A 16,016-nucleotide genomic window follows, 5' to 3' on the forward strand; every position below is an offset into this window, starting at 1 on the left:
GTCAGAGAGATACAAGGAAATTGGGGCAGCTCACTGTAATGTTGCCTTAGTTAAAGCCATATATGCACACCAAACTAGCAATTAGAACAACATAATTGTTCATCACACCACCACAGTACGAGACAAGCCAAAATGCAAACACATTAGCTTAATTCATCTTCTCAGCTGTCATCTATTTCTCTATACAAAAATGAGACCTCCATTTTGTCGAGAAGAGTACAAATAATGCACACGCAGCAACATTCAGAGCAATTTAATAACTAATATGTATGACAGTCACAAAAAGATTTTTAAAAATGAAACAATGGCAGTTGTTTCACAACTCTTGAGGCAACAAACAAATGGACCTTGCATCGATTAAGCCCAGACTATGCGGTACCAACAAGCTTTTTCGACAGTCTACCTCTGGGTCCCACTGTGTTGTCATTTACTACAAGGTACCTCCTACACGTGCAAAAAATGTGTGTATATACATTACATTACTATTTACAACCAGACAGCACACACAGAGAAGAAACAGCATGAGCTACAACTACCATATCGATGAAAAGGCATGACGGCTTGCTGAAAAAGGCAGCACTGCCTACGTCACCACCAAAACCATTTACGCACAACACACAGTGTCAAGTGTGGCACAATGCAAGCTGGCACAATTCAGGGCTCTGTCCAGGACAGAGACAATCGCGTTCGCCATTACATTAGACCCAAACAACATGTGTATGGCAGCTGCTAAGACACAAAATGAGAAGCGAAAGACTGACAAAGGCAATGGAGATACGACGGTGCTACACGGTGAGGTGCTTCAACAGGTACTGATCAATCGATGAACACATAGGCATGTCCTCAAGCATGAAAAGTTTCTGAAGGAAGTCACCAGCATTGACACTGGTCCTTTTCTAAGCAGTCTATGAGATGAAGGTGGCAGGCAAGATGGAAGAGCAGCACTGAAACCAAGTGGGTCAGTAGTTGACACTTAATTCACCTTCGCCCTCGGCTGGGAGAACAGGCCCACAACCCTTTGCAGGTGGTGGAAGTTCTGCAAGACAAATAAAACCAAAAGCAAGAACTTTTGTATTATCAAGCCTAGCATCAAAAACCAAGCCTTAGTATGTCAAATATCAGTTAGATATCCAACTTTATCAAAGGGGCCGGCGGCGCTTTAGAATCAAAAGCAGTGAAGACTAGCCGATTCAGTACTAGCCGAGCGCACCCAAACCACTGGACAAGCCAAACTACTAAGTTGTAAAGGCCAGTAAACACTACATATGTGGTTTGTCATGTGGGTCCACCATTCGTTCATTTACATGTGAAATAGCCACACATTCCTGACAATTTTTTTTATTGCAATTATGAATTTTTTCACTCGGGAACATCAAGTAGCTACAAATGGCAGCAACTACAACTTTGATGGGTGCACCAAAGTGGGTGGCGATTATGTAATATAATGACTTAATTTGTGGCCACTTAAGACATATTTTCTGGCGAATCTAATATTTCGGACTCTTACAGTCGGCGAATAACCGGTTCCTTGTTACTGATTGTATGCAGGAAATGACATGAACGCCGTCGAACTACTACTTACAATGTTTATGTGCACAATCTATGATGAGTAAGTGGAGTGCATACTACAAGCTGCTGCCATTGGCTCTGCTAAGCCACCAAACCTCCTTTTTCCTAGCAACACTGCCCTATTATTTTTTTTTTTCTATGTGAGGTAAGGAAACTTTCAGCACCAGTTAGCAAATCAGGAGGTGCCAGTGATGCTGCTTATACGGCAGCAGATTTCTAAATGGTCTTTTAAGAAACATGGCATGATTGTTAACTTTCACTTTTTTTTTTAGTTGCACATCTTGCAGGCAATGTAGTTTTAGCCCAAAAAATTGTTGACTGTTAATAATTTAGCAATGTACACTAAAAAAAAAAATAAATCAAGCAGCATGTCTCTTTGCTGAAAGGCATAGTCACCCCAGCTCCAAACAACAACAACAAAAAACACTGAAACAACAAAGCAGCATGATCATCAATCAGCATTTATCAGTTACATTTACAGAGGAATAGAACTCATTGAAAACATACACATAGGGTCCTTCATTTTCGGGTTTTATAAATGTGGTAAGTTTTAATTTTAACTTTTAAAGAGGAAAACCAGGATGAAATCGGGGCTTTTTTTTTCTGGCGGCCCAAACTTCAGGATTTTTGCAGTAACTTTCACAAACGATAACACAGGCAACGGTATTGTTTTGGACACAAACTTTATATTTAAACAAGCGACATCACTCACAGGAACATGTAATGAAAAAGAATGCTGCTTGCAAATCATTTCACTAACTTACCTATACAAATCATCGTTGGGAGGCATTATTAATAATTTAAAAAAAACCTCATGAACAAAAAGAACAGATAGAGACATGTTTGGTGATCCCTTCTATACTTTGTTAGTATCTTTACTTTTTTAAACAAAGGAGAAATGTACAAACAGTAGTGCACACGGGCATGCTTCGCACGAGGTGTGATGCTTTCCTCATCTTACAAGCCCTTGTTGTACATTATGATATACATTTTGAGCATTCTGTGTCCAACCTAGACCTGTCAAGGTCTGGATGTTCTTGTCTGTTGTCCTGTTTTACTGGTTCCCGCCATAAGTTCTTGCAACAAAATTAATGGAATAACAGCTAGCCGAACCAGTCACCCTTGTTTAAACGTAACATAGTTGGGTAAATATCCTTTCAATGTTACATCTACCGTTTGCAGTGCAAGATCAGCACTGTTTTCGCTTCCTAGAGCATTACCGTCATCTACACGTACATATGCGACATGCCGGAAATTCAACGCAATGCACCACTGTTGTATTCATGTAAACGCGGCTACTAAAAAAAGCAATAAGCTTCCGCTAACTCAAGGCCAGCAAGAGCTGAATATACATTATATATGCCGATTTTCCCTTGAATGTTAAGCAAAAAGGAGGCATACACCATGTTTATATACCTAAGCATGCTATTGTTAACATGATATATCCTGACCATTTGGGCACACAAGGTGGGCAGCATTAATTAATTTGATAACAACTGCACTTATTATCCTTTGCAAAAGGGCAAAACATTGGGGAGAAATTGGGTGGAACCCAAGTTTCATAAAAAATTATTCAGGGTGTAAAAATCTGGAATTATTGGGTTTTACCCAAAAATGAAGGACCCTACATATACTCGATCCAGTATCTGCTAGGATGAGCCAGCATCTTTCTGTCACACTTTGCTTTAAATTATGCTTATCATAATACGTATTATTCACACTCAATGATTCTGAAGCTTTAACCCAGCAGAACTTACCACAATGACAAGGTACACAGTTCCCAGGTAGGCACCAATAAGTGCTGCCAGGAACAAGTCAAACACAGCAGGCTTGACACTGCACGTTGGTAGAGAAGAGAGGGTTTTCTTCATGTTGGCTGAATGCTAACAAAAATGTAGACCACTGACAGACAACAAGAATGTGCACTAACCTGTATGCATTCATGACAGCAACTGGAGTGTCGTAAAAGACAACTTCAGGATCCCTGAAACCAGACATGAAAAGAAATTTGCTTTCAATGTGATCTACATTCTGTAATGCTACAGGGAAACAGTAAGCATTTAGAAAGGTGTCTTATACAGTCGACTTCCAATTAATTCAATGTTGTGGTTTGCAGACAGCAATAAAGTGCTGTCCAAGAGTGATGACGATCAACATTAGGTGTAAATAAATTTTCATTCTGTGAGGGTAAAATTCACTGGTATCAACTTTTCGTTATTGCCAAAGTTAGAGGCATACTATATGCCAAAACAAACCACCAATTCATTTGTCAGTATATGCCTGAATCTAACACACTCCTGAATCAAACGTGCACCCACTTTTTATGGGTTCAATGTAGAAAACTAACATAGAAACAACATTTCAGCTCCTAAACATTTTTTAGCAAGAAAAATGCAGTATGCTTCCAATTGTGACAATAATAATAATAAAAAAAAAAGATGAAACCAGCGAACTAACATTTGTGCAAAAAATTTTCATTCTATGAAGGTAAGCTTCGTTAGCATTTTGTAGTGTTTTTTTAAGCAAGCAAACAGCAGGACTTAAGTTTCTACCAGTCTTGCTGCATACATCTACATAGACCTAAATGCAGGATATCATGTTGCATGTTCAAGCCCTGCACTGAAGCATGCAGTCAATTTCGCCCATGTGCTTGACCATTTGGAAGAATACCTCTGGTTGCGTGACTGCAGAAAGGGCTCGTACTTTCAATCAATCTTCCAGGACTACTTTCACTTTTTAGTTTTTACTTGATGTAATGTTCAGTGTAATGTGCTGGGCAATGGTAATCCTCTTAATGCAATTGAACTATGCAACCCAACAATACTGCAAATAGAAGATGGGTCATTGCTTTTGTCACATCCATCCTTTGCCAGTCAGCGTGCAATGAAGGCGATATCCCCAAATGCAATATATTGAGATGAAAAGAACAAGAGCAGAAGTATCACCTCTTGTCTGGCCGGAAGGCCGACAGACGCACTTCCTTGAGGTGCCGTGAGAGTGCTTGCTCCAGCATGGAGACCAAAGGTGCTTTGCCCTTAGCCATCAGCTGGGCACCTCGTGGTTCACTCGACAGTGTGTCAACCCAGGCACTGAGGTAGTCCTCCTGTAGCCCCTGTTCAAGGTCACAAGAGGACGAGGGAGGAAGACAAGAGTATTTAAACACACCCACAACTGGGCATGCGTAGTGCAATCATACTTTAACACCATGAAAATGTAACAGTAGTTTATTTAATATTAAAGATTTAACCTTCCGTTGTCATTAGACAAGACACTAAATGCACAAACCATAGCACTGAGAAGACACACTTTGTAAATTATTTTTTTTTCTATTCATTCCTTATGATCTGTCATACCAAATGGTTAATCAAGACAATAATGGCAACATGGTATTGTGAGAGTCAGTGATGAGGGGCTATGCCAGCAATAAAAGCACCAACATCGCACTGCCTGCTTGAATATGCTATTGGATAGCTCATAAAAGCAGGATATCGTGAAAATTGCAGCATGCCATCACTGCTGCTTTTGCTGCTCAGCCAGTTCTAAATTCACAATCATCTGAATGTGAGAAAAGCGAAGTGGCATTTCTTTTTTCCCAATAGCAACAGATTCACATGAACAAGGTTTAACTGCAGCACACTGCTTAAAATTACACAGCGCCAAAGTTTGCGTAAAAATTATAAAATTGGGCAAATTTTCAGGTGTATGAATAACAAATGCAATGTTGAAACACACCAGGCTATCACGGAAGACTTCCAGACTTGATTCGCTGTCTGTCACATTGTAGAGGATGCGAGCCAAGGCTTCAGCAATCACCTTCACATTCCGAGCCAACTTGGTTTTTTCAACCTTGTCACTGGAGAAAATGCCAGATTAGCTACATCAGAGGTGCACTTGAAAGTAAGTGAAGCCAACAAAACCAAAAATGACTCGAATGCAAGGCTGTTGCTGCTGCACTAGCATAGAAAAAGGGCTAGAACATCATGTATGGGTACAAGAATAGTACTTTCTGAAGCTGAAAGGAACACTGAGTTTTCTAGTGGTGGAAACAAATGAGACATTTTTCAAAATGGTAATGAGAAGCATGAAGCTTGTTCACAATATAGACCTATTTCATCACATTCAGAAAGAATATGCAGGAGCTGTCAATGCGATGACGATGGTAGTTATTGGTGCTCTCTCACTGTGCTTGGGGGTTCAAGGCACCAATAAAGGGAATACCGAGGACAATGCCTTGCAATTTTTTTGTGAATTTTATAGGAAAGTTGGAGGGTGCATCTACACACTCTTATTGCAGAATCTTTATTCTCACTTCAATACCTCGACTTTTAATATCGAAAGGTAAGAATGTTTGTCAAAGCACAAACACAGCACGTTGCTCATGATAGTTGCTCTTCAGCCTGCAAAGGTGTACTGGCATGCTTTGCGATGGGATAGTGAAATTGATCATGAAATCACTTTATTAGAAGCACATTAAATTCATTAGAAGCACATCAAAGCTGATAAACAATATAAAAAGTCCAGCTAGCCCGAGACAATGAAATAATATGCAAGTGACCAGACGGGCCAGGACCAAGATATCTTACAAATTATACATAAAATTTATTGTGGCAGGCATAATACAACAAAATACGGTAAGACTGGCATAATTCAGGAAAACTCAACTGTATCGTAATTAGATCCTGAGAAAGCAGCAATCAACAATTTTCGCTAAATATTAGGGATATGCAATGTACAATATGCTGAAAACCAACAATGCTACTTGTAGGAGCAAAACGCACTGCTTTAACAACCTAGAGAGAAAACAAGCAGCTTAACAATGTCACAGAAAAAAATGTCTACTGATGAGATGCAACGTTCATGTAAGAAGGCTTCAGCTTCCTGGATGATTACACCATACTTTCAGACAAATGGGATGGTAGGTACATTTGTGCTTTCACCATAGTCTGCCACGAACGGAATCAATAACCAGCATGAAACAAGTTTCTCTGGACTATGTATATGTAAAAGCAGTACTTGTCCAGCTTGGCCAACACAAGTTTCCAGAAAACAAAATGTGTATAAGAGACAGGACAATACAACTGCACACAAGATTTTCTACTGGTCCTTTTTTTTTTCAATTTTATGTAATTATCCAGAGCTTTAATGAGCATTGCATTTTTTAATGGGGCTGTGAAACAATTTTCAAACATAGTATGAAAATGTTGCCGATCTGTAGAGGAGGCTTCTGTGGACATTTGAGCCAAACAATATATTACACTGCATGCAGCAGGGTATTTACAATCTCATGTCAAAGCAGTGAAACATTGCTTGTTCTCGCCTTCGCAATGTCATCGCAAGCAGCGAAGCCCACTAACAGGTATTGGCTGCTTTCGTGATCGTCAGAACATTTAAAGTAATACTATTGATAATTTTGAGGTAAATATATATGTCTTATGTCTGCGATATAAAAAAGACCGAAAGTGCATTTCATCTTTGCAATGCTGGTCTAGACACAGCAGCTGTGCATAGCCTCTGAGATAGCAGTGGTGTGCAGCATAGAGCAGAAACCACAGCCGCCACTGGGGTGCCACGACCAGTCCTCTCGCCGGTTAGACACTCAACTTTTCGGCAGAGCCTTGCCCCCTTTCCCCTGCATAGCTTCCAGCGTGCTAGTGGAGACGAAATCAGAGAAAGCCGCACATCGGTACAGTAACTACGTAATGTAACTCAGTTTATACTTCAAGGATTTGAAACATTTCTGCGGCAGGATATTCGTGAGGTGACGTTCTTTAATAGTGAGGCCATTCCATGATTGGTTAGAAAAGTGTTTCAGGGCCCCTTTAATGTATAGTCATACTGTGGTATATTATATGACAATGTTCCATAAAAGATTGTACTTTAACTGCGGGAAATGATGCAGTTCAATGGGCAGTGAAACCTCCCTTTTCTAAGGGGGGGAGGGGAAAAAAAGGCCCGGTAGAGTTAGGAAAATGCAAGATCCAGGAAACTACCAGAGTAAGTGAAAGCAGTGCAGTTTAGTTTTAAACAGTATGTTTAATCAAATTTGGCCTTCAGGGCTTAAATAGTATCGGAATGACTATCAGAGGCATTACCTGAAAGAAATCACCGTCATGGAGAGGAAGTTATCAATGTGACAATCAGATTACTCAAAAGCAATAAAAAAAGACAATGATGTCAAAAAACAGAGGAGCAGGATACGTGTCCACTAAATGGAGTGGCACAGTCACAGTGAGAAAGGAGACAATAATGGCACTCAGCATGGTAAAGACACACGTTGGCAAAGTACTATAAACCACTTTGTGCTAACTACCACTTATTTCCATACGTTAGATGTTCCATACGTTAAAATTAATATTCAGGCCCAAAAAAATATGAAAAACAGCAAAGAAAAAAGAAAAGAACACCCTGTGTTGCATTTATGTAAACAAAGTACTTGCACAAGTGAACTTCTGCTTTATTTTCCTCACGAGATGCCCAGACTGCCATAACAAAAAGCATGTCTTCATGAAAAAGAACTCTGTCTTACCGCGTGTCAAAAATGGAGCTGCGGCTTGGTGACCGATGGCTGGGCAGATGCGAGACAGTGAATGCTGGCAGGCGACGCATGCTGAAGCGCTCATGCTCCCAGGCCAAAGTCTCGTCTGCCAAGTTGATTTTCTTGTGCACCATCGATACCCGCATAGCAGGCGAAAGGATTGATGACACTCGCTGCAGCTCCTACGTGATTTCGCATCGACAAAAGAGTCACCGCTATACCACCAATACAAACTTTGCAGTTCCAAATTATAAATGTTTTCAGGAGATTATGCCTGATGCGTAACTTTTGAACACAATAAAAGGCACAAGGAAATAAAGCCAATATTAATCACAGGAGATATGCAGCTTTACAAACATACCCCCCCCCTCCTCTCTCTCATAACAGGCGTGTCAAACAAACTATTTTAAGCTTTATGGTACCGACAATGCACTATGCACAGTTCCTAAAGCATGGTAAAAAATGACTGCCCACAAGTCAAGCAGCATGAACCATGTGCAACACCCCAACATATTTCCTTTCTTTGTTAAACATCCTGCCCTAAAAAAAAAGCTTTTACACTTAGCCTTTTAGCAGTACTAACGACGTATTAAACCAGCATCCACTCTTTCCAAAAAACACTATTAGAACTACGATAACCACAGCTCAAAACCACGGGACTGAAAATGTTCTGCCCAAGACATGAACGATGCTCACATTGAATAAGTTGGAGGTTGTGCTGCCTTCCTTCGGAGGCTTCGACACATGAACATAGAGGTCATCTCCGCTTCCGATTGAGTCTAAGCACATTGTGAACAATGAGTCAGCCAGGAGGCTTCCCTCTGTAATGGGAGAGGACAGAGTGAGCCGAAACTGAAAAGGTGTAGAAGCAAACATATTCATGTGCTACAAGCTGAAACTTTGCTTCACCTTCACAAGATGTAGAGCAGTGCCCATAGCAATGGCAACAATGGCATCACACCAAATAAAATAGACTTCCTTTACCATCATGCACTGCAGTAGCCCAATGGTGTTCTGCTGCTGAAGATGAAGCCACGGGCTCAATTCCCTACTGTTGCCGCATTCCAATGGCAATGGAATGAAAAAATGCTCATGTGCTGACCATTTGGTGCATGTTATAGGTGGTCAAAATTAATCTAGTCCATTCCACTATAGTATCTCACATAGCCTTTGTGTTACTTCAGGATGCTAAACAACATCAATTAATGATCAATCTATCATAACATCAGGGGACCTTGGATACTTCAAATTATCAAGAGCCCACAATAACAAAGCAGTTAACTGCATCTATGCAAAACTTAATGTCCCCAGTCTGTTCTCAAGCCACTTAAGAGTGTCTTCAACTGAACACAGCTGTGAAAATCTAGGCATACTTCATAGCTTTGCCTTCAGCCCCACGTTATCTTAAAGTGGCTTGTGCACAGTGACTTGTGCTTACTTTTCCAACACTTCCAGCCAACTATGACAGTGCCCAGTGATTAGAGCTCAAAACACAGAAGGCACTTCATGGAGCCTACCTTAGGGCACTACTACTTGTGCACAGGGAAAGTTACATATTTTTAATACTGTCTCCCCCCCTCCATCCCTCCCTCTTCCCATATTGCAGACTCCTTGTAGCTTATGCTGGCAGTGCATTTCCCACAGGAGACAAATATTATCTGACATCAATCCAAGAAAGACCTGATGCTTATAAGGCTTGCACAATATCGTGGATAGTGTGCACAACTTCATGAACCTGATTCTCATAAAAACAAATTTTATGTGAAAGAAACAGTAGCTACCAATAACATAGCCATTTTTTGTTTTGACATATTCGTAATAATAGTCTCAAACCAACATAGTGTAAATCAGTGCAGAATTGTGAAGTATTCACCTGTGCTGTCTATGTTGTCCTCTATCCATTTCTTCGTTCCGTGATAGTTGAACTTGCCTCCAGCAGAAATCAGAAAAACAAGATTGAACCTGAAAGATTACCAATTAATACAGATGTTTTATTTACTTTTTCACAGGTACTTTCTTACACTCCTTGCAAACTAACTCATGTAAATCAAAGAATGATATCATGTGTCTAGGTAATTATTACAGCTGAAAAGACAAATCAAAGGCAAATGCATATTACACTACAATAATCACACAAAGGGCACTTTTTTTTGTCACTAAAACTAACACAAGTTGCCAACTGCTACAGTTAACATACAAGTTAGAAAAGTGCCAACTCTGATGAGGCAAAGGTTTAACTCCTACGGCACCTCTCAAGTAGCAAGACAACTTGAGTGCCGCACTGGTTTATTCTAGTGAGTGAATGCTTTTTGACCGCACTTGTCCTAAACTGGAAATGGAATAACCTAACCGATTGAGTTGGCTGGCTTTGAAGTATGTTGTGTGAAAGCGCAAAACATTTGACAGCGAGACAAGAACACAAATACACAAGGAAGATGCGTGATGGTCATCAGCTGGAGTGGAGCCAAGCACATCACAAGCAAGCCACCAAAGGCGGGTATAATATCGTAAGAAAGTAAAGGGAAGATGAAGGCCACTGACTAAAGAGCGTGATGCACCCGAGTCCACAGAAGCACAGGAGGCATGTTCTGACCAAAATAGAAAAGTGGACTTGGCTTTTCTGCGAGAGAGCCACAATCAAGTGGTGCCCCAAATTTTTGCTTCAAAAACAAGACGTGCCACAATGATAAGGGGTATTTAGGTGTGCAGGGAAACTGACTGGAAAGCTGCGCAGGTGGTTTATGAAACCAACATAAAATACTTCAGCACATTACAGGCTAAATCGTTTAACTAGACTTCACTGAAAATTTTTATTTCCTCCTCCTTAGTGCACTTACTGTGGATGTGTCCTTGAGTTAGTGTACAACCTTGAGAAAAGTCGGGCCAGTTCAAGAAGGGCGGCAACCCCACTGCCGTTGGAGTCTGCGCCAAAGGACAAAGCCTGCAGGGGAGAGGGCGCCACAGTTGATCAAAACGTAGACAAAGTAGGAAGGCATAGCAACTGTGCTGGCAGTATTTCTTTTTTCTTTTGAGTCAAATAGAACTCACCGGACTAATTCCAAATGCATCATAGTGAGCCACAATGACACCTGTTGGCAGCTGCTCTTCAACACCAAAACCAGAGAGCTTTCCCTGAAAAGAATAACAAGTCGAGTTGAACAGGTCATATAATGTGCAGAACAGGTTACCACCACTCTATTAGAAAAACATAATGGGCTCCAAGGGAAAAGACACGGGAAGCATATGCCTCAAGAGAGCTGTGCGTGTTGAAGTGGTTCAAAGAAAGCATACGGAATTGCTCTTATATGCACTTGATCCTCAACTTGAGTACCAGATGAATCCCGAACTTCCATGGCACATTGGCACACTCTTTCGTCTGCACCTCGGAATTGCTCACACCAAGCAGTTCCTATTTGAATGAGGCAGGTGTCCTCTCCAGCATGAATGTGCAGCCGATACAACAAGAACATATACTAGTTACTCCTTGACTATCTCAAGCACATTACATGTAGACAGCGAATTGTAGCAAGAACTCCAATTTACTTGATCCACATAGGCCTTTTTTCACTTGCCAAGGTGCTGGGTTTACGACCATCAAGTGTAGTGCATCGAAAAGCAATGAGTTCACTTCAACACTTATTTGAAGACACAGGCAACAAGTGAAGAATATTGAATTAACAACACCTTGTATAAATGTGAGTATCATTTGAGCATCTGCATGAAACATACATGTGACTTCCAACATCCACATGCTTGTTTAAACTGCAGCTTTTTATGGAGGTCTCCCACTCTTGCACTGGTACATTTCCTTCTCTTTAAATCTAACTTGTGCAAAAGTCTATAGTATAATATTCTTTAGTTTTCCATATCATATTATTCAATAAATAAGTGAAAGCAGTAGACATCACTTGAACATGGTGACAAAGACTTTATATTTATTTTTACCTTGACGTAAAAAAAAAAAAAAAGAAAGAAAGAAAGACTACCACAGTTAGTGGAGTGTTGTATTCTTTATGTGTGCCAATACAGATGATAACATGCTAAGGTTGTCATAAAAGAAGGTACACTACTTTGTAGCATAACTGATTTGGCTAGTTGGTGTTGAAACTCTTGTGTGAAAGTGCAAAAGTTTAACAGTGAGACAGCAACAAAAAAACATGAGAACAAGCTTATCTTTTCTTTTTGTTCCAATCTTGCTGTTAAATGTTTGTTCTTTCACACAAGATATATATCGCAGGGAGTTGTCAACAAGCTGCATATCAGTTTGCTCACACATAGTCACTAAAACAAGATAGCAAGATAGCTAAAACAAGATAACAAGAAAACAGGATGCTGATAAGCTGATAACTGCACCATTTGGTACATTTTTGCCTAATGACAATCATCACACTGTTTGTGCGATGGTGCTGAACTGAACTTACCTGAATATTCGAAAGCTGGATGTCGGGAATTACTTTGGCCTGACTTCCCAAGATCACCAGCTGAAATCCACTTGCTTTCAACATGCCCCACAGCTCTGCGCAAGTTGAACAGAGTAAAAAGCCCTACTGTTTTAAACATGCATCAGAAGTACAAACATTTCAGTAGCAGACAGAATAATTCATACTCTGTTTGAAATCCAGCAAGCCATAATATTGAAAGTTATGTCCATTTGCAGAATAGCTACAGTAGTTGGAAGGATGCAGCCTTTTAAGCAACTTGAAAAGATGCAGAAAAAAAGCATGTCTCTATGTGAACCAAATTTCAAACTTGTTTTCAGTTACAAATGTGCTTAAGAACGATCATTATTTGCAAAAGAAAAAAATTCGAAAGCAAATAAGCAGTAGTGACATTTCACGCCACATTATTTTTACCCAGTAAAAGTCTACTGCTGTCTATAATGATACAAATGTGAATACAGCAGGAAGGCAGTGAACCTTGCTACTCTTATGTAAGAATGAAATATTTAGGCTTTCAGTGGTTTAGTCAGGTTAGTGGGGCAATATATTGTAGAGGTGTAGCAATCATGCCAATCGGCACAGCTTTGACTACACAAAATTCAACACAAAATACAACCTTGTGGTTGGCGCACGATAGCCTTAGTTGCTTATGCGCCATTAAACACAACACAACACACAACAAAATGCAACCTGGAATGCACATGATAGACCATATAGCAGTTATTTACACCAGCCCCAAGTGGTTTCTTCTTTTAATGACAACTACACTGCAAGACTAAAACCAATCTCACTGCATAAGAATCCAGCAGGAATGATATTGCAAGGGCACATAGATTAAGGGTATCTAAAACTCACACCAAACATTTCTTGAAAGCATTATTGTGATTTAAACAACAAACAAATAATATCGGAAGAAATAGACCTGAGGCTCAACCAAGCATTTTATCCTTGCAAGGTTCTGAAACTAGACCAGCTAATTGACTTCTTTATGTGACTGAACCCAACTATAACACTCCACCTAAATGCTGTTATTACAAAGCTGCAAAAGGCAAACAGTTCAGACTAAATGCACTAAACTGACAAATTATTTGGTACAGAGACTTACTGCCATGCATACCCAATTTTATCCTTAATTCACCCCCATATTTCACTCATGCAACACTTAGCATGCCATGCTACCTCATAAGGGGCAAGCTTTGCCGGAGCTACATCCCAGCAAAGGCAACAAAATGTTACTGAAGCTTTAACCCCATAGAAAGCTTTGCAGACAAGAACTTTCAACCAGGAAAGTATACGAAATATATAATCCACCCAAGCATCTCTGGCACACTAGCAAGTACAGGTTTGAATGAAGTATTGTTGCAGCAGTAAAAACAATCATTGTAATTTTCCACCCTTCCCTAAAGATTTTCTGTCCCTTCCTCAACCCCACCCCTGACTTCCCTCATGGAGGGATAAGGAAGTGCATGAGACAATTATCCTGCGCACAAGAGCATTTCAGTAAATGATAATTATAAGGTTAGTGACTGCAACAAGGAAGTACCCTTTTTTTATGAATAGAACATGCTTCAATGTGCCCAACACTATGACACCGTCCCTTGGCTGCTGCTTGCTAAGAATTCTTAACACTGCACGATCTACACTTTTGTACCTTGTGCGACACTGGTCGTTCTGCCATTATCAGATGTCCTCTGGACACTTTTGTACATGTCTTTCAGCTCGTCTGTCTCATATGCAAAGTATACTGGCACAGGCACAGCATCCTCTTGTATTGCATGTTCCAGCTCCATTAAAGCCTGGAAAATAAAATAAAAGCAGACCAGACAATAGCAATTTCTCCAATACTAACTTGCGACTTGTGTGCAGCATGTGGATGTGGCATTGTCCTTACCTTTAGCTTGTCAGGAGAAACATCACTGAAGTTTTGTGGCAAGAATATAAGAACACCAGCTGCCCCTTGCTGGATCACTTCATTGAACTGCCCATGAGTGAGGTCAGCAAGCCGTGCTATGACAACTTTTCTGTGGTAAGATGATGAATGTAATGTTCTAGCTTCAGTGTTCACAACTGAACTCCTAGATCCTGAAAGAAGAGACAAGTCTATAGTTACTCAATGTTGTTTCAGCGAGGGAAATAAAAATGCTTCTGATGTCTTCCCAATGCTCTTGAATGATGCTATTTTCTAGGCTCTACAGCCTTGCAATAACAGAGGTGGCTGGTCAGTGTAAGCGACACAACCAAGGGGGAACAGCATCTGCGACGTGCACACAATTTGTATATAAAGAAATGGCAAAGCATAAAAATACAGGAACCTCTTATTGCCAGAATAGTTCTTTCTTGCTGTTAGTTACCGTGAGTGAAGTTTCTGAAGATCACAGTCTTGTGGTTTGAGAGTATGCAGAATCTGCATGCGTGCTGTGAGCACAGTAAACATTCAAAGCTGCTGGAAGTCGTGCCTTCCTAAAATTCCAACTGCAAGACCAGCAGATGAGGGAACCCGTGAAAGCTGTGGCCCCACTCCAGCTCAAGCTGGCCTACAATTTCCGGGTAACCACTGACGAAAGCAAAAATTCTCAGGTTTTGAGACAGCACATTTTAAATCTTAATGTGACAAGAGAACAATATAATAAAGCCTGCGCTTTTAAGACTGCGTAGACTAAGTGAGCTTAATCTCTGTATCTGCTGCTCTCGACATGAGTTTCCCGCAGCTCCCAGTGAAAGCACGTGATCGTTAAATATAAGGGCATTGCCACCTGCCGCATGCCGTGAAGGCCGTGCCACAGTCAACGAGGATGTCACATGTAGCGACGAGGTTAGAGCGCGCTTAAGAGCTCGGTACGTCCGTAAAGAGGAAGTTAATTTTTCGGCACCTTCTTAACCACTGCAAAACGGTTACACGCCCCTCACTGTAGGCGATTTCTTTCCAGAGACACCAGTCTTATTCAGCACGCAGCTGGGCGTCTCCCGCGCGCGACCTACCGTGAACAGTTCCCTGCAGGTCGTAGTGCTGCATGCGATAGACGGTGAACTCGTGCGATCCGAGCACGGGGGTGACCGGCGAGATGACGATGAGAAGCGGCACAAAAACGATCACGTAAAAAGGCAGGTTGCCTCGCAAGAACTCGAAGACTCCTTCAGCTCCGTCCAAACACATCTTGAAGCAGCAGCACTATTTTTTAACAGAATCAGGAAAGTAGAGACCGACAAACACCTAACGCACTCCGCAGGATACCAAGGATACTAATGAAAAGTTGGACCTGAAACCCCTCGCCAGGAAATTGCAGCAGCCGCAGCGAGCACCGCAGCACTCCAAGTGGTGTCAGAAGAAGTTATCTTTAATTTTATAATATTATACTCGCTGGTAGACTTTTCGTTGTGCTAAAGTAGTTCAGTATTTGTGAAAGTATGACCGTAATTAAATTATTTTCCCGAAGCAGCAACCTGGTTCTCCGGAGTTCTCCAATAGCACGTTA

General features: G+C 40.9%; 1 protein-coding gene across 1 annotated transcript; it reads right to left on the minus strand.

Moving 5' to 3' along the window:
- Positions 1–233: 233 nt before the first annotated feature.
- Positions 234–15,823, minus strand: LOC119442916 (nicalin-1). The gene is made up of 14 exons (XM_037707984.2): positions 15,523–15,823; positions 14,435–14,625; positions 14,195–14,339; positions 12,526–12,620; positions 11,153–11,236; positions 10,942–11,045; positions 9,978–10,066; positions 8,801–8,925; positions 8,096–8,286; positions 5,302–5,422; positions 4,515–4,681; positions 3,500–3,553; positions 3,327–3,405; positions 234–1,036 (listed from the first exon to the last, which is right to left on the minus strand). The coding sequence occupies exons 1-14, from the start codon at positions 15,695–15,697 to the stop codon at positions 974–976; spliced, it is 1,683 nt and encodes a 560-aa protein (XP_037563912.1). The 5' UTR covers positions 15,698–15,823; the 3' UTR covers positions 234–973.
- Positions 15,824–16,016: the final 193 nt, after the last annotated feature.

This window comes from Dermacentor silvarum, chromosome 2 (genome assembly GCF_013339745.2).
Source record: "Dermacentor silvarum isolate Dsil-2018 chromosome 2, BIME_Dsil_1.4, whole genome shotgun sequence".
NCBI lineage: Eukaryota > Metazoa > Arthropoda > Arachnida > Ixodida > Ixodidae > Dermacentor > Dermacentor silvarum.